This window comes from Cornus florida, unplaced genomic scaffold, assembly GCF_030987335.1.
Source record: "Cornus florida cultivar Cherokee Brave unplaced genomic scaffold, ASM3098733v1 CherokeeBrave_3.0.0_Hap2_Chr03, whole genome shotgun sequence".
In the NCBI taxonomy this organism is placed as follows: Eukaryota; Viridiplantae; Streptophyta; class Magnoliopsida; order Cornales; family Cornaceae; genus Cornus; species Cornus florida.
This window is the reverse complement of record NW_026775573.1, coordinates 19,630,206-19,650,261: the sequence shown is the minus strand read 5'-3', so window position 1 is coordinate 19,650,261 and position 20,056 is coordinate 19,630,206. Positions and strand designations below refer to the sequence as shown.

General features: G+C 34.7%; 1 protein-coding gene across 1 annotated transcript in view; it reads right to left on the bottom strand.

Annotated features, from left to right (window-relative positions):
• LOC132299815 (uncharacterized) overlaps window positions 1-19,614 on the bottom strand; it is a 55,571-nt gene extending 35,957 nt beyond the window's left edge. The window contains exons 1-7 of the mRNA XM_059796639.1: window positions 19,337-19,614; window positions 14,675-14,905; window positions 11,516-11,830; window positions 9,251-9,358; window positions 7,364-7,553; window positions 2,574-2,836; window positions 899-1,028 (exon numbers count right to left, since the gene is read on the bottom strand). Of these exons, the coding sequence (XP_059652622.1) occupies window positions 899-1,028; window positions 2,574-2,836; window positions 7,364-7,553; window positions 9,251-9,358; window positions 11,516-11,830; window positions 14,675-14,905; window positions 19,337-19,468 (1,369 nt within the window). The 5' untranslated portion in view covers window positions 19,469-19,614. The remainder of the gene's footprint in view (window positions 1-898; window positions 1,029-2,573; window positions 2,837-7,363; window positions 7,554-9,250; window positions 9,359-11,515; window positions 11,831-14,674; window positions 14,906-19,336) is intronic.
• Window positions 19,615-20,056: the final 442 nt, after the last annotated feature.

Sequence of the window (20,056 nt, the reverse complement as noted above, 5' to 3'; positions counted from 1 at the left end):
TTTCAATTAGTTGATCACTTTTGTGCATATATATGAATGAATTATGTTTTGTGAATCGTGGGTATATATATGAATATATGCAGACGCAAAGTTAGGTTGTATTAAAAAGGCATTCAAAAGAGGAACGCATCCTTTGGAAGCTACACAAGGCCAAATAGGGCTTCTAAACACTCAGAGAGTCCAAAAAGTCAACTATTTCCACCATGATTGATTGGGGATTTCAATCACCATGTAAAATAGAGTAGAAAATATGCACCAATTAAGGAACACTAGAATTAGGTGATAAAATATATCAAATTTTCCATGAATACCCCAAACTTTCTTATCTAGTTTGAGCAATTTCCTACAAATTGTTTCACTGATCTTCAGTCAATCTGTATAATGTAAAATATTCATTAATTTTCAAATTTCATCTATATTTCTTCTTCACTATATTCTCCTAAATGTTGGGAAAATGCTTGGTTTTTGTTGTATATCCTCCTCAATTCTCCACAACAAAGATTGCCTGCTATCTATCAATTTAAATGACTAAATAGCCCATCTAAACCACAGTTGCCTCCAATATCCATTCCATCATTTCCAAATCATCCTTAATCCAAGTCACAGAAACGCTAGCCCTCATTCTTCCAAATCAGCCGGCATGAATTTGATGTGCCTATCTTGATGAAATTTCTAACTATAATCTATACAAGCCACAGCTTTTCTTAAGGATTTTGCTGTTTTATCATCTACAAAATCGTTTAGAAGGATGAACTGAAAAAGCCTTGCAAAAAAGATGATAAATTCAAGAGTTACAGTAAGTAAAATTGAGGTTTTCTAATTTCAAAATATAAATTTTCTTTAAAAATGAACAAAAGAACAAAAGGGTGAGTCAAAGAAATCGTCGAGGAACAGTTACATGGAATTTCTACGATCCCACTGCTACTGTCAGCATATTCCAGCTCCTCATCACTATCTTGCTTGGTTGGTTCTTGAAGTAAAGATACCTTCGAGTAAGCAGGAACAACGAATTGTTGTCCAATTAATACCTGGAGAGCACGATATAAGACACCTTATGAAACTAAGGTAACAAAAAGTAACAAAATGTTGAACTATACATCTTGAATTAATCAAACTGTGAAAATACTCAAACAATTTATAGCCAAAAAGAAGAATAAATTTCAGAAGGTCATTTTTATAAAAGAACTAAATAAACTACCGTATGACAATTCATATTTCTTGACCAATCTTCCAGGCATAAAAACATATGATTTTCAAATAAACACTTTCAATATCTGTTTTTTATCCTCTCTCTCCCAATGTTTTCATAATAGGACACATAAGTTCAACACCAGAATTGTTGGTGCAATTGTCAAGTTAAGAGGTCTATTAGAAAATTACCTCTGTTATTATACACATGCACTTGAATGTTAACTCCATTCATCAGGTGGCTTTTTTCAGTATAACAGTAGTATTGGGGAGGATCTTGATAATCGATAATCTGAGAAGACGGCAGCAGATTATCGTCAACTGGTTGTATGTGTAAGAGGTGTGAGGAATCAGTGAACCACCTTCTCCCTCACTGTCCAGTGGCCAAGTATGGCTGGGCTTTGATTTCCACTCTCTTTGGTGTCCATATCAATTGGTTGTTTGTGAAAGAGGGGTGAGGAATCAGTGAACCACCTCCTCCCTAACTGCCCAGTGGCCAAGGATAGCTGGGCTTTGATTTTCACTCTCTTTGGTGTCCATTGGGTTATGTCGGAGTCCCCGAATAGTTTGCTCGAGGTTTGGAAGGCTAGTATAGTGAGGAGGCAAGTCCGAGATGCTCGGCAGGTGGCGCCTCTTTGTATTTGGTGGGGTTTATGACGGGAGCAGAATAGGCGGTCTTTCAAGGCTAAGGAGGTTCTCATATGGGTTCCTAAGTTCTCTATTCTTAGTTCCTTATTTTTTTGGGTATAGGGATGGAATTGTAAATCACTTAACGATAAGTGGATATGTTGATAGTTTAGTGGGCCTTGTTCAGTCGTTGTGACTTTTGCATTTGGGTCCCTCTTGTGTGCTCGTTAATGAAATATTTATCACTTTTCAAAACAATATATATATACAATCATTCATTTACTATTCTTACTTGAAGGTGTAGAAAGTTTCAAGAAGCATGGCAAACCAGGATCAGAAATATTCATATATATCTCCAACAAAAGGGTGTTTTGAGGAGAGATACAAAAGTATGCATAACTACATTCCATGTGACCAAGATAAATAAGTGCAGGTCTAGCGTGCAAATGAATGTAATTATCTTGCAAAATTTAAGCTCAACCACAGGCCCAATGGTATAAATTTCTCATTGGTTAAATATCCAGTGAGCGTCTGTTAGACAGTTAGACTGCATCTCTAGTGCAAATTGCACTTACCATTCCAAAATCATACAAAACGCTAAACCTTTGACTTCTGTTGAGAAATGATATTAAAGATAATTTTACAAATCCAATTAATTATAGTTCAAAAAATTTAGATGTGACTTAGCAGACCTAGGAACATTGGAAGAAGGTATTTAGCAATTCAAAAGGGGATATAGTTGGGGTGCAGACACATACCTTGAAAGACAAAACAGCACCAGGTTCCAAAACTGCTCCCGACTTCATTAACACCCCGTCGCATACTATTGCATGCCTCAGCTTACAGCCATCCTCAATGGTTACATTATGCCATATATAACAACCCTCTATTAGAACATTTGATCCAATAGTACAACCTTCGCCAACAACTGAATTTGAAATTCTAGTGTTGTTCCCAATGGAAGTGCCATTTCCAACAACAGTAAAAGGACCAATTTGTGCAGAACGCGATTGCCCAATCTCTGAAGAAAATCAATTACACAAATACCATAAATGAAGTGCTGAAAAGAGTAACCCAAAATTGAATTAGAAGTAATGGCTCTCGATTCAAAACCATGGATGTGATACAAGGGTATATGGTGAACATCACTGCTTGATATTGCTTTGAGATTAACTGTGTGACGGAACAGTCAATAAAATAATTAACTACCTGAAGTACTTTATACTAATAATAAAATGAACAGTCAATAAGATAATTAACTACCTGAAATACATTATACTAATTATAAAATGATATCAATATACTACCAAGGAAAACATCCAACCAACCGAAATTTCATTCATATAAGTAAAATGATATAAAATAAAGGGGGGAAAGATAGCTGGTTCTATTACGGTCAATTAATAATATAACTGCTCAATCCAGTCTATCCAGTAGCACAAGAGCTTCTACTAACATAAGATGTAAGAAAATTGAAGAAACTTGCGCGTTTGAAAAGGTCCGAAAAAATTGTCAATTGTCATAAAACACTATGACCAAAAGATTGTCATTCGTCCATATTTTCGAGTACCATTGACCTTACCCCTTCAAAATAAATGTTCAATAGTCAATATTTTTAAGCACCTCAAACCAATGTCCAAGCAAAGAAGATGAGCATGGAAAGAACTTTGAGACCTATATTCTTTTCCAACAGAAGGAACCATCAACCTGACACAACAGTACCTAATAAAAGAATCTCTATTCAAATATTTCATATCTAGATACCTCCAAATTCACCTAATTAACCTAAAAAAGGTATTAGTTAGTGTTGATATCCATTAATCGAGGATAGCAGGAGGGATGGACTAGGTTAAAAACAAAAAAAGGCAAATCCAGTGCACGAGGCTCCCGCCATTGCAGGGTCTAGGGAGGGTCAAACGCATGCGGCCTTACCTCCGCATGCATAGAGGAGCAACCATACCGTTGCACCACGGCTCACCCTCAGGGGTGGACGAGGTATAGATCTAAAATTGCCATTATTTGCACAAAGTGGTCACCTTTCTTAGGTTTGAACCCGTGTTGTCATATGCTTGGCAACTCAAGCTTTGACCACTGCACCAAGCAACGGCCCTAAAAACATCCACCAACAAATAAAGAAAAGAAAGAAACTCGCTTAATTGTCCCCTTAAGCCAGAACACACTCTTTGTCCGGTAATTCCTCAAACTCCTAATCACGAACATCACCACATAAATTAATATCTCAAACCACTGCGTGTTTGACACATAAAAAGAACAGCAAAACATTTTGCACCACCAAGTCGCAAATTATAACAACTCAAGAGGCACAAAATACTTCCTTCAAGCGACACTTGGACCATGGTCATAAGTTTTGCCCCTATTACCTGTAATTCAATCAAGTTAAAGCATAGGCAGACACCAATATGGTAATTGAAATCAAGTAAACAATAATCCTATAATAAGAAAACCAAATGACTAATAATCTCCCATTAAAATTTGCAATATCACAACTCCTGTACTAAGGACACCATAGGGAATGATGACCTGCCATTTCTGTAACAACTTAGCGGCTTCACAGCACAGTTATAATTCATAATGTCATCAATGTCAATGAACAAGCTACAGAAGAATGGTTATTATTATTTTTTTTCGTCTCCCCTTCTCAAGATTAACGAGGACCATGAGGTTTATGTGCCCTCCTTTTAAACCATCTAACATTCAGGCTTGAACACTGCCATAGGGAATGATAGGCTAGAACTGAATACAAATATTTCTTGCCTCAAAGGACCCCAACACAAAGAATGCCAAATTTGCATGCCAACCAAAAAAAATTTGATGTTAGGTATACGAGTTATGTGTTAGCAAATGTGTCCAAGTGTCAGTCATTAGTCTAAAATCAGTGAATATATTAGAGAAAAAGATTATCGAAGAACATGGTGTAAAATCCGCATGCTCAAATACATATCTAGGTTAAAGGTAAATGAGACCTTCAAAGACCTTAATTGACCTAGATTTGATCTTAAAGCTTTTCTGAACTTGCTTTAAAGTTCAGAGTTCTAAAATATATGTTTTCCAAACAATTTTAAAAGACTGATTTTTATTTTTTTTTAATTTCAAAAAATTGAATTTGTACAAAACAGAATGTGTCGATAAACCAATCAGTTGAGGCTCTCCAGTAAGCCCCGATTGATAGGTGGATCGATTGAAGTTTATCAAGAAAATTGGTTTACAATTCAGTGTCCCCCAATCGAATGTTCTATCAAAGAGTTACCTAAAGGTGTCGATATATAAGGTCAACCAATCGAACCCTGCGGACTTTTATTTTTGGCAACTCTCCCAAACCAGATTTCTAAAAGGAATCAACTTACCATATAGCATGAGTCTCCAATATTTACTAGAAACATGGAGTTAAAGATAGTTTATGTTAGAAGATGTTATACTTGGAATATATTATTATAGGAATCCTTAAATTACTCCTTGACAGAATATTTGATATGAGAATATCATAGGAGAGATTTTAGCCTATGATAGAATATTGATTGGAGTGATTTATGGTATTGATTTTAGGAATCTTCCGTTAATGTATTTTCTATATTTATCACCTCTATTATTTCACCTATAAATAGATATGATCATTGTATACAAAGATCAAGAGAGAATATATTATAAAGTGATGTAGCCCTTTGGGCACTTTGTGCCGTGGATGCAGGCCTTAGTGGCTGAACCACGTAATATCCTTGTATTCTTCGTGTTTCATTTCTCTCTTCACTTCTGTTTTATGCTTTTCAACATGGTATCAGAGCCTAATTTTCTTCCTAGGTTCGGACCCCTATTTTGGGGTATTCCCTTAGCATTTGAAATGTTGCTAAGGGTTTCTCAGTGCTATTTGTGCCTTGTTTGGGCTGCCGGTTTGTTCGGCAGTAATGTTTTCGCCTTTGCCGTGTCTCCGGCAATTTTTATTGACTTGTTTGGGCTGCCGGTGTGTTTGGTAGCATTGTTCATCACCTTCGCCATGTGTTCGGTGCTATGTGGACTTATTTGGGCTGCCAGTGTGTTCGATAGCACTGTTCTTCGCATTCACCGTGTCTCTAGCAGTTTTATTGTCTTTTTCCAAATCGTTGGAAAATGATCTGTTTCATGATTTGATATGCAAGCTGAGTGTTATTTCCATACACCCTTCAGCTTGAGGGGGAGTGTTAGAAGATGTTATATTTGGAATATATTATTATAGGAATCCTTAAATTACTCCTTGACAGAATATTTGATATGAGAATATCATAGGAGAGATTTTAGCCTATGATAGAATATTGATTGGAGTGATTTATGGTATTGATTTTAGGAATCTTCCATTAATGTATTTTCCATATTTATCACCTCTATTCTTTCACCTATAAATAGAGGTGATCATTGTATACAAAGATCAAGAGAGAATATATTATAAAGTGATGTAACCCTTTGGGCTCTTTGTGCCATAGATGTAGGCCTTAGTGGCTGAACCACGTAATATCCTTGTGTTCTTCGTGTTTCATTTCTCTCTTCACTTCTGTTTTATGCTTTTCAACAGTTTAAGATGGAGATCTAAGCCTCTAAGCATTCTAGAGAGAATTTTATTTTAAAAAAGAAAACCCTAGTTCCCAAATACTAGATTTTCCAATAGATTGACCAATATGTGTGATTGAGTAATCAGCTGCAAGGAGATCATCATACAATCGAGTAGAGAGTTTGCCAACAGTCTACATCAAGAGGTAACTAAGGTTCTAGCGTGTGGAATCTGTTAACCTAGTTGTAACATTGTCCTAGTATAGTGGATGCTTCATGGTTGGACTAGGTTCCATGGTTTTTTCCTGTTTAGGGTCTTCACGTAAAGATTCTTGTATCCCTGCTCTAACTATTTACCTTTGTGTTTTTGTGATTGGATGGATGAAATTGATTAGTAAAACTAAGTAGAATAAGGGAACTTTATATCACAATCAACAATAATTTATAAAGATGGTTAAAATTTAGGCAAATATCCATATGACCTATCTCCCCACTCCCCGCCCTCTCTAAGTCTAATTTATTGCACGCACTCCGACCAAATTATAGCGGATGGTTCATGCTTGGACTGGGTTCCATGGTTTTTTCCTGTTTAGCAATTAGCGTTCTCCATGTAAAGATTCTTGTGTCCCTGCTCTAACTATTTACCTTTGTGTTTTTGTGATAGGATGGATGAAATTGATTAGTATAACTAAGTAAAATAAGGCAACTTTATATCAAAATCAATAACAATTCATAAAGATAGTTAAAATTTAGGCAAATAACAATCATAATCCGACCTAATTAGAATATAGGGTAACAATCTTAATCTAACAGTAAAAACATTGGCATTTTCTATATTTAATAAAAGAAAAAACGTGAATCATTTCTTTCCAAGACAAGATGTGTGCAAATACCGAAATAGCATAATTATGAATAGCTAAACAAAATTTAATAGACCTACCAAAAAGTAATGAAACTTATTAGGGCATAAATGTTTCTTGCAAGCAAGACAAATTGTTTTTATGATCCTCACCTGATGCTCGGTACATGCCTTGTCTTTCAAGCTTAGTTGCAGAATTTCCAAAAAATTGGACATCGGGAACCAATGGGTATGTCCATCTCTGGATTATGTCCTTGCTAATGGTGTCATAGCTTCGAAAATTATCGATCCTAGCCGCATAACTTGAGTGAATTTCATGAGTGAAAATTTTGTAGCCCATAATCTGAGAGTATAAAAATAATAGTTCAAAAGGATCATAGAGATAATATATAATCCAAAAAAAAATAGATAAAAATGTAGAGCTCATACAGAAACAAAGTCATATTTGATAAAATTCTACAAAATTGTCATTATTAACAAGATAATTTCACCTTAAACAAAAACAACTGAGAAAAAGAATCCCAGACAGATTCATTCACAAAACAAACACATTAAAACAAATCAACGAAAGGTAAAATACATATAAATTAGTATTCTCAAGAATATAATGCCCTTATATAATCCATTGAAGGATGAAAACAGCATATTTTCACCTTCTAAGGCAACAAATGGCACATGTGCACACACACATACACATATTTATTTAATTCATCACACTTCGATGAGAACATAGTGTTGGAGAAAATTTTATACCTTTCTTGCAAAGTTGAACAACCAGAATCAAGGTTTTAAGTATTTTTCTGCTAGACTTGTACTATGGCATTTAATATTGAATTCAACCTTGCAATTATATAAAATTGCATCAGTTGGCCGATATAAAACTACATCCATTGGCAGTGACCATGTTTAAGTATGGCTGGCACTTGAGCTACTGTAAAATCCTACTTGCATCTTCTCTTTGAAAATGAGACTCATTAATTTTATATCCATTAAATATTATGGTAGGATGAAGTTTTCACAAAGGTCAAGGCAACCACGTCCGAAACCCGTGTGTGCGTACATGATTTATAACCTTGGGAGCAACCCAATACCCTGTTGAAGAAATAGCACATGCCATAGACATGAAGTAACCCTATTAAATATGCAAGCAGTATACTACAACAACGGATTACAAAAATCTATGGAATACTAAGAAAGTGATCATTGCAATGCAAGATGCATTGAACTACAGAAAGCAACCATATTCGTAGTGCAAGCCTCCAGATTTTCAAACTCCAACTCAAAATCCCTGAAATGCTTTTAATTCCTTCCTGAAATCAACCATAGAAGTGCTAGAAAGGATACTTTCCACAATATATGAACCTCAGTTGCCTATTCCTTTTAAATCCACCCTGCAAATAGTTAGCATTAGACAAGATATACTAATTCATCCCATATTCGGGGCCCACCCCCCTAGAGTGAAGGAACAATGTACCAATAAATGATCAGCAATCTCCAGCATGTCTTGCAAAGAACAGATATGCAAGTTCAACGAAGAGTGCAGATGATTCCATTCATCACTTCAAAATATGATGCAGGTTCAGGAAACCAGAGACACACTAGATATTAGATAGATATTATACGTTTGTGTCGGCCATATCATACACACAAACAAGAGAAACCGTATACATATTTTATCATTCTTATCCGATTCTCGGCATGCTTTAACATCCTTAGTAACTCCCAAGGTCCCACCTCACCAACCCTGTCAATCTAAACCAAATGCAAAAAGTGGACATGGGCAGGTCAACCTGGCAAACAGAGATTCTTCTGCCCAGTAGGGAACCACATACATACACATAAAACTATGCAGACACATGTGTTTAAATGCACAGAACTCTAAACTCTAAACTAGAAAAAGGGTACATATAATTGAGCCCGGATACATGGACCATGCTTTGTAGATTCAGTTATATACACACACACACACACACCCCACACAAAGAGGGGGAGAGGAGAAATTCTCAATGTCATTTGAGAGAGATATAGAGCAACACGTACATCATCATCAAGCAATCCCTTGACAAAATGTCGGCGTAGATGTTGATAATCAAAATTGTCCGAGAAAAGGCTTAGGACTTCTGGAGAGCATATGTCAATATAGCAATCCTGCAAAGAACATTATCAGTGTAGCTATGGATATTAATCTTTAGTTTGATTTCAAAGAAAAACATTCATAAACAGGTAGGATAATTTACTCTTGATTTATATTGCAAATGTTTTCTTTTCTATTGTCTATTTGGTTATGCTTGTGTGTGTGTGTGTGTGTGAATCTAGATGCAAATGATCTCATTATATACCTACTGTTTGAGAATGTGCCATGGACACCTATAGCTTTCCTGGTTAACTTATTTAGGAACAATCTAATTATTCGCGTGCATGATCATTTGGGTGACTAATTTATATTTGAATGGTGTTATACTTTTAATATGCCTACACCACTACCTATATTTGGCACTTGAATAATCTGATATATTTTTATAAACACACAACATACATACATATAACTATATAAGCATGTTGATGTGTATATATTGAATGTGAAATTTTATTAATAGGTGCTGGATCTTTAGAGCATATTTTATTAGATATTTGGTTATCATATGATGTCTCATGATAACTTGCTTCAAAAATTTTAAATGAGAACAGAGCTAAGGAGGAACTTAAACGAAGAACCCAAATCCTCTGATATTTTCTATTTATCTTGGTTTTAGTATATCTTGATAATTAATGTGGCTCCCGATGTAATATGACGTAGTATTGTTAAAGGTGACTTAATTTACTTGAATAGCTCTATAACTTTACATGATGCTTAATATTACTGCATTGGTGTAGTTTGACATGATGCTTGCTTAAGTTAAAATTTGGTACATGAACAGTACAAGATTTGTTTGTACCACATAATTGGTGGAAAAGGAATTGTATCTTATAAGTTCCATAAGTGATGCAACTTGTTAATTTATTGTGTGCGCTCGTAAGGTACATCCGGCAGAAAACAAGTAGGGAGTGAAAGCCCTTCAATTGAAAAACCAAGAATTGTCCGGAACTTAGTTACGGATTAGTGGTCTCAGTGAGAATGACCAGGAATCCGCCGGTGTGTGCGGAATACATGTCGAGGTCATTATGTTTAGGTTTGATTCTCTAAATTAGAATTGGTTGATGGTTGGAGTCTGAATACTTCTTCTTTTTCTTATTTCAATTAGATTTCACATAGATAATTACATACATATATTTTACAATGCAATATGTCATTCTTCTGCCTTCTATCTGGTTGTATATATGAATTTAGCTACAAGTTCTCTAGAAGCAAAGAGCAATGAGGAATGGGTTTGTGTGTTTGCTTTAACTTCCCCGGGGGGTGGGGTGGTGGGGTGAGAAATAGAGTTGAGTTAACGAGGAATGAACTCACCAGAGGATGATGTTAACATGTTGCTACAAATAAATAAGTCACTAGAGAAAACCTAATCATTTTAATTTTGTAATTGCCGAAGAACTATGATTACAATTTTATGAAAATGTTCCCCTTCGATGTTATGAGATTTTAAATTGAAACTTTTGCTGGATTTACAATTTTATTAAAGTGGATTTCCTTTGTTAAATATTCAAAGGCTTAGTAGTATTTTATTTTTATCATGCCATAAATTATTGAAAGTTTATTTCAAGACTTGGGGTGGGACACAACCCCTCCCTACCTTCCTAACATTCTTCCAAATCCCCAACTAAGTTCCTTCAGAATGGGGATGATGAAATCAGCATTGATACCATTAAGTATTAACAAGAATGCATCATCAAAGAAATTGGAAGAGGAGCACAGATTCACATCCATGTAAGCTCCAATCTATAATAATCTAATCCTTATGGGGCATAAAGATCAGGGAACCCAATCGAATCCAATTTTAGGTGCATTCTATCTTCATTACTTATCAAAAAAATACTTCGAATATATCTGCAGAACAAAGAAATAAGTTGTCTAGCCACTAACCAAATACAAGTAGACAAGCAGTGTGAAACATTAATCACTGTATATCAAAACGTATCAACACGTAACATCAAAGCTTTCATTATTGCGGAAGTAGTTGCATTCTCAATCATGACCCAAAGAAAAAGGTTGCATGATCATTAAAAAAATCTCATCAATGTCAGAAAAGGTTAGCAATGGATAAGATGGGCATTAGAAGCACAAGAAGGTAAACTTGTCACTTAACAGAAGAGTGAGTGATTTAAAACAAAAACAAACAACTTAACTGAAAGATCTAAGAAACAAACCTGCTTGTCATTATGAAGAGAAATAGAATGATTATCAGCAAGCAATGCTTTATCAAGAGCTATAGTCCCTTTTGAATGGTCTGCTTTATCCTCGTAGTACAGAAGCTGTTTCGTATCAGGATCAATTGCCATTAACAGCTCATCAGTACCAAGTCGAGATTGGTGAGTAACTGGAGAAGGCTTTGACTGTTGAATAACCATGGTCATCACAGCATTACTATCTTTTTTCCGTCTCTCCTTGTGTTCTTGAAGTGCTTGGGTAAGTGACATGTTGCTCAATGTATCTCCAGTAATGAGGATAAAATCTCCATGTATCTTCGAGGCAAAAGAAGATCAGAAAATTATCAAATAATCAAGTTGAAAAAACCTATTGACAATCAAGAAAAAGGGAAAATATCTTAAATTTCTAAAAGAAACTCAGAGGCAGAGACCAGACTTCAGCCAATTCCCTTATAAAAGTATATTCAACCTCTCAGACTTTCAGTTTCAAATATATGCAACAGAAATCTTCACTTGAAAGACAATAAATGATATACAATGACAGCGACTTGATATATTCTCATGTCAAATAAGCCTTCAAAGACACATTGAACAATGGCTTCAGCCACGATCAAGGGTTTATGGTGTTGGGGTGCATCAATATATGACCAATTTATTTGTCATAGTGAATTACAAACTGTTATTGATGGGAGATTAGCGAGAATATAGATGTCCATTAGAGAAATACTGTCAGAAGGTAAGATCCAGGGAGAAGATTAGTTTCTAGAAATAGCAATGATGCCCAGAAATTTTGAGAAATTCTTCATAGAATATAAGCAATAGAGTATTCCAATTAAAATATGAATACGAACTGGCCTGCATGTACCAAGCCATCAATTAATTGAACATCCCATATTCCATAAAGAAATCTAACAGAAACAGCATTCCAACTTTCTTATTGCCGGAGTTCCAAATTACTTTAATGGATATTCAACCGAATAGAAATATAATCATTGGTATTCAAATACTGAGATGCATATTCAAATACTGAGATGCATGATTGAATGTCACTAAACTCTTACAAATATTCATGACTTTGTTTTCTTTCCAAATACTCCAAAATATCATAAGCAAGCTAACTTTGTAGCAAAAATCCTTGGTGCTTGAAATCGCTCAAGCAAAATTAAAGCATTCATCCATCTACACGTAGCCTAAGCAACCAAAAGGCAAAGCAGTAGGAAAAGAAAAGTTTTACCGTTCCCAGGAAGATGAGAATGTTGAAGAAAGATAAATGAATAAATAGAGGAGGAGATCTCCTCAAAGAACAAAAGAGCCTGTTGAGAGGGCAAAAAAATAGGTAAAACATAAGCTTGAGAGGTCATTTAATTTCGAGTGAGAAACTATTCAAAGGGGACACCCTCTTAGTTAAAAGTTCCAGATTGACTTGATCTCATAAGCAGTAACCAAAAAGAAAAGGACACCAAAGCAGTCGATAAATTTGACACCTAAACAAATATGATGTAATTGCTAAGGGCAGCAACATAACGGCATCTCTACTAAGTTTTTTCTTCTTCTTTTCTTTTATTTTTATTTTTTTGATAAATTTTTATAAAGGAGCACCAACAGCAACCCAACAAAGAACTTTTCAGCATAAAATGAGTAGTGACCTTAGTTATAACTAGATTCGAATCCCTAAGTGCAAACTTTAAGCTGCCATAGAACAGCCAAAAAAGAGATTGTTCACTAAGACTCCGCTAGCAAAGTACAATGCAATACTAACTATCGTCGCTGCAGATGCTCTAGTTTAGTTTCCATCCGCACAGGTTTACTAGAGCAGCCATCAAAATTCAGCTTCCGGTGCCAAACACAATGAGCAAGGAATGCATAATTGCATTAGAGCAAGAGAAAGAAGTCCACTAAGAGACAGCAACTAAATGGTACCAAAATAACACTATGTCATAAACCCATTAATAGGCCTTAAAGCAATTTTAGATAAGTCCATACAATATGTAGAGAGATAGTTATATATATATAAAGATTCAACCAAAAACAATTAAAATAGTCTAATGAAAATATATATGTTTGTAGATATTGTAATAAAATTTAAATATTAAATGATTTTATGTGAAATATCTAGATCTAAATTCCTATAGAGCAAGGACAGATTTAGGGGTGGGCTCTGGTGGGCTTGAGCCCACCCCAAAAAAAAAAAAAAAAAAAAAAAATTTTACTACAGGCAATTTTAGCCCAGCCAAAAAAAAAAAAAAAAAAGTATTACTAGTGTTAGCCGCCCACCCCATTGACAATTCCTAGATCCGCCCTAGCTATAGGGTCATCATCAACTTTTATACGAAAACTTATAAGGCTATTCTTTTCTTTAAGGTATCAGGCTAGAAAGCAGTCTTTGCTTTTATTTTATACAACCATTACCCCTTCACTTAGTCAAAAAAAATCCTTCAATTCTTTTCGTAATATCAAAAATGTCTAATCAAAATCATGCATGTGAGCTTTTGGATGATTTGGAATTTCCTCAAGTCAGTTTGAGATAATGTCCCAAGTATAATTGCAATCCTAGTTCACGGATCATCCCTCATTTGTGGCGCAACTTTATTTCCCGCTAACTGCAATTATACTCAGGTTTTGTATTAAATAATAAATATAACTAAACATAATCAAAAGCCTTTCCACATCAACTTCAACAAAATCCAATCATTCTGTTTTTCCTTTTTGTTTCATACAGCCAGCAAATGCGAACAGAACCATAATGATAAGTCAGTCCCATGCTTTCTTCCCATAAGATGCGCATTTTACAATTCTGTTAATGGATCAATGTGTTCTCTAGTCTTTTCTTCTTCTTTTTTTATTTCAGAATAATATTACCTTACAACTTGTAAGAGCAGGAGAAAAAAAAAAGTTAATATTACAAGCATAAAAGTCAAGTCCAGAACAACTCATATAAAAAGAGAACGCATGCTTATTTCCATGACAAAAAACACCCAAATCATTCATACAAAAGAATATTACATGCTTCTTGATATGAAATTATTAAAACCAACCATTTTCATGGGGAAAAAAAATACTTTCTTTTAAATACACAAAGATATTATATCACAAATGAGGCATAAAAATATATATATATATATAAATATATATATAATTAAAATCAAAAACTTAACATACCACATTTCGTTCATAAATCAAACGCAATGCCTCTCCAGCACTAGCAGAATTGTGTGATTCTATTGTTGTGACTGAAAAGTTTGGTTGAACGAACCACTTTGAATTATCCAAATAATCGATCACTTGCTTGGAATGAGCACAGCAAAAAACAAAAACTTCTTCAACCCCAGCAGATTCAAGCCATGCTAAGGTGTAATCAATCATAGGGACATTAACCAAAGGCAATAGTACCTTCAGCAACAAAGCATTCCCGTAAATGTAAGAACTGGCATCATAAGAAACATAAATCTTTTAAATTTAAACAAATTCACAAGTACCCATTCACAAATGCATGATTCAACTTATGTGGTTTTTTTTTTTTTTTTGGGGGGGGGGGGGGGGGGGGGAGGATTATTTTTATATATATATATATATATATTTAAACATGTTTGATGTCTTCACTTTAAACGTACAAAGCAAATGCTAAAGCGAGTTGCAGAAATTGTCGCCAAAAATGAAATGAAATTCAGAATGTAGCAACATGCTTTGATTTTCTTCAGACAGAAATTGCAAAAAAATAGATAGAAAGGCATTACCTATTTCCCTATCTTAAGATCTTAAATGTCATTTCCAATCATTCTTCAGATAAGTCAAAAGATAGAATCCATTTAAAAAGAAAACGGAAAAGGAAAAAAAAAATTGACTGCTAATCGTCAAAAACAAAGGAGCAGGATAATGTTGAACTGCAAAATATAAAGACTGATCTTCTTCGGTAATATAAACCATTATTTGAGCGGCAGTGCTGCACAAGGACAAATGCAATGCAGCAATACTATACTGAGTCATGATGCAGTAAATAAGCATGTATCGTTTGAAGTTGTCACAGATTAAAAAAATTAAAAAACATAAAACTTCTTTTTTTCATTTTTTACTTTTTTTAAATGGTTTGACAAGTTCAAACTCACCCCTAGAAACCACTTCTGTGGAAATACCTACTTTATTAAAATTAAAATAAATAATAAATAAAAGAAGAAGAAGAATTCATCATTACCTTCATTTTGTTAGCGTAATCCTTGATAATAAGTGACCATGTGTACTTAAAAGAAGCTACTTTTTAGAATCATAAACCAAAAAGAAACATCCAATTTTTTGGTATCTTCTAAAGCCTCCTCAATCCAGTTGAAGATGGGAGAGCGGCAAGGAGACAGCAGTTCTGCTAGCTTTGGTTAGTGCTACAAGGAATGATATTATCGTCCAGTTCAGACCTTGGAACTTCAAGGTCATGTGAACAGTGAGCTGATAGAATAAATTATCAATATGGAGCCCATGTTCATACTTAATCATATAATCTTGAACTATGTGCTTATATTGACCTTTCAAAATGAAAATTTTTAATTATGTCAAAAATGGTGTGTAAAAGTATAGAATATTTGTCCAATATGTTTAGTTGGACATGCACCTAGCAGGCATCTTCAATAGTTCAAGATTATAATATCATTGTACATAAATTTTATTGCTTCAAAATCAGTGAAGTGTCCATATTGAACACTCTATGTTACATACACACTATTTTATCCCATAAAATAAAATAAGAACATTAAAAATACGATGTCTTTACCATATCAAATGTCTTTGGTTTGGATATCTATAAACCAATAGTTATTAATGGCAAGCCTGGAGGCAAAAAATGCCCAGCTTCAAGTGGAGTCTCAACCTGAATATATATGATAACATAACCTACGTTTAAAATATAGGGATAGCCCAGCACACGAGACTCCCGTGTTGTGGGGTATGGGGACGGATAGATGTACACAGCCTGACCTCCGCATGGAGAGGAGGTTTCCGGTTTCAAACCCATGACCTCCATGTCACAATGGAGCAACCTTACCGTTGCACCAAGGCCCACCCTCAAAGTAATACATGGAATGTAAATTTAGTAGTTGTTAACAACCATCTACTCCAAAAGCTTAAGCTATTAGAGAAGGTGTAACTTAAATATATAAATACTTCAACACATCACCTCACGTGTGGCCTTCTTTTGGTCCAACAAGTGTTTTTTAATTTTTTTTATTAGGGTGACAGTGAGGTTTAAATTCGAGACCTTTGACTCTGATACCATGTTAACAGTTATCTATTCCAAAATCTTAAGCTGTTAGAGAGGGTGTAACTTAAATATATAAATCTTTCAACGGTAGTAATATAGGAAATGATAATATAGTAATAAAAATTCAAGACCAAAGCATTACTTAAAGTGATTATTTTCAATAGTTAGGATCAATTGTACAAAAGGATGGAGAGATTAATGATGATGTCAGTGGTAGAATTTGAATAGGTTGGACAAAGTGGAGGAATGCTAGTGGGGTTCTATGTGAGAAATGAATGCCAAATAAATTTAAAGGGAAAGTATATAGGATAGTGACTAGACCGGCAATGTTATACGGCGCGGAATGTTGGGCACTAAAAAGGAAGCTCGAACAACGCATCTATGTGCCGGAAATTGTACGCCTTGCGCCTAGGCTCCAAAGGATCTCTGGCGCCTTAGTGCGCTTAGGCCTTTGATAACACTGCTTGCAACCTCTCAATCATCTATGCCAGAAGATGGAATCTGAAAGAGAGAGAAGAAATAAGTGGGAAGGCTGGACAGAGTGCTCTTCATCAAAGTGACTCTCCCACCTTTCGAGAGAGATTGCTTCTTCCTCCTCTCAAACCTTTCCACCACGGGATCCTAACTCCCCACGGGATCTTCCATTGGAATCTTCCACCTTTCCATTGGTGGTGTGGGTGGAAGAAGCTGTATTTGTCTAAGGTGGGAAGGTCACTCTTACGAAGACTTGAATAACATTTTATGACATGAAACACATTAATACATTATATATGAATGTTTCACCAAGCTAAACAGATTAAACAAAATAGTGTCCTTTTTTTTTTTTACTCCAACAGATCAACCTATTTATGAATTTTTGTTGTACATCACTCACCAACCTAGTATCCCATATTTCCAGGTTAATTTGAGAGTGAGGCCCATGGAAGTTAATACTTGCTATACAAGAACCCAAGGCGCTAGGGTGGCGAGTTTGGTGGAATAGCCTCATAGCCAAAGCTTACTTGATCCAAACTACTTGACCAAAACAAAATCTAAGGAGAAATTTACTAATTGAGTTTTGGGCTTAGCTATGCGTAGAACTTGACAACGGCTCCATCAACATTGTTGGTTTATCCAAGCCCTCGAGCCAAAAACTATTCAAATGACATGGGTAATAGTTGCATCTACCCAAAGATAGTATGGAAAACAGGATAGATGGAGAGAGAGAGAGAGAGCTCTTATAGGTCTTGAAAAAACTGCTATGTTGGGTAAAGACGTATTACAAACATAGATGGAGAAGAAGAGCTCAACCCTGGTATGATTCAATCCTAATCTCATAAACCATCCCAAATCCCAAGTAATCACCAAATTATTCAGGTATCAATTTTTTTCCCCTACCTTCCCTTCTCTCTCTCTATGTCTGCATGAAAATGGGTGTTCAATCCAACATCTTTTTCGCAAAATTTTATTCTTCCAACTCAATTTGCATGATCAATTTTTTGTGGTTTTTCTAGATCAAGGTTTACAAACCCAAATGAGGGAATAGAATTGATTGCATTTGTTGAAGCACCAAAGAAAGCAGACTCATACTATTGTCGCAGCACTTTTTAAATGGTCATTGCTGACTAGGGCGAGTCAGGCCCAAATCTCCTGTTTTTCCACCATGTATTGGTCTGACTCGGATTCTGCCTTTGCGACTCAGCTGAGGTGTGCCAAGTTGGTGAACCATACCTACACCTGGCATGTAACTAAGTTCATGCTACATGACTTTTTTTTTGGGGGGGGGTGGGGTGGTTAGATGAGACATGGAATATATATAATATGGGACATAAAAGGTTTGTTTTATTCTCTTTTTTCCTACTATAATCACGCCCACAGGAAGTTGATCCTTCACGACCAAACTAGTTTGGTTGGCTACAGCATTTCATTGCTGACACGTTAATGGTTCGGCAGAACAACACTCCAGAAGTGTTTCCACGTAAATCAAGTTTCACGGTTGTAAATATTGATTCCCAATTTCTTCATTTTCTCTGAGAACTGTAAAATTTTGCTGCCAATAACAAAACAAACCAACCAACCTAAGCCTCAAGTTTTCCAGGAAACACTTAGCAGCCTATATGGTTTTAAATCTCCATACAAAAATTTAATAAAGAAAAAAAAACATTCAAATGATTAACACATGCATATATATACATAAATGTAGGTTGTTTTCATTTGATTAAAACTAAGTGTATATAACGAAACATATATATACATCCATTCATAAAACATATACTTATGTACTACAATTTTATAGTAAAGAGCTAGAATCCTTGAATAGTATTAGTGAGCACCTGTAGTTCTTGGTAATCGAAATTTTTTAACTGTTAAATTATTAACTAAAATTAACAGTTAATAATTCAAATGATTGTATTAAGCTACAAATTTGATCAATTCTCTAAACCCCATTTAGTTAACATGTATCACGCATAAATACCCAATAAAAACAACAGAATACGTAACAACAATAATCAGAAAATCAACTGAGTATGTAAACACAACAGAGTGTGTGTGTATACGTATATATTGTATTTATAGATAGAGAAAGAGATAGGGGATACTTTTGGGCGTTCAAGCGTGATAGGACGGAACTTTTGAGCGAAACTATCAGCCAAGAGGATGGCTTGTAAGGAGACGCGTGCCAAATCCTCCGCAACTTCTGAAACCCTAGTTGCTCCTTTCTTTGCCACCATTGCTTCTACTCTCTACTGACGACAGTGACGAAACCAGAGGTTTACCACCACACCTACGCTGAGGAAAAAGTGAACAACCACGAAGCCCCGAAGCTCTTTTCTGTGAAACCCGAGCTTTGTTTGAACCAATTATTTTGGGATTTGGAAAAGGAATAGGAATTGGAATTAAAATTGGATTTGAAATAAAAATATTACGTAGTATTATATTATTTTTGTTCTTATTTAAATAATAAATAATATATTTATTTTGTTTGGAATAAATTGGATTTAAAATTAGATTTGAAATAAAAATATTACGCAGTATTATATTATTTTTGTTCTTATTTAACTAATAAATGATATATGTATTTTATTATAAAATATATTTTAAAATTACATTAAATATAAAAACAACAATGCTAGAATTGAAAAATAAAATTTATTTAACAAATCAATTAAAAAATAATTATTATTTATTAATATATAAAAAATAAAAAAAAATTTAACTTATTCAACTACCATTACTAACGTACTTAAACCAACATATTAAAAAAAAACACTAAAATGTAAACTTAAGTCTAAGCATTGATTTAATTAATATTTTAAATA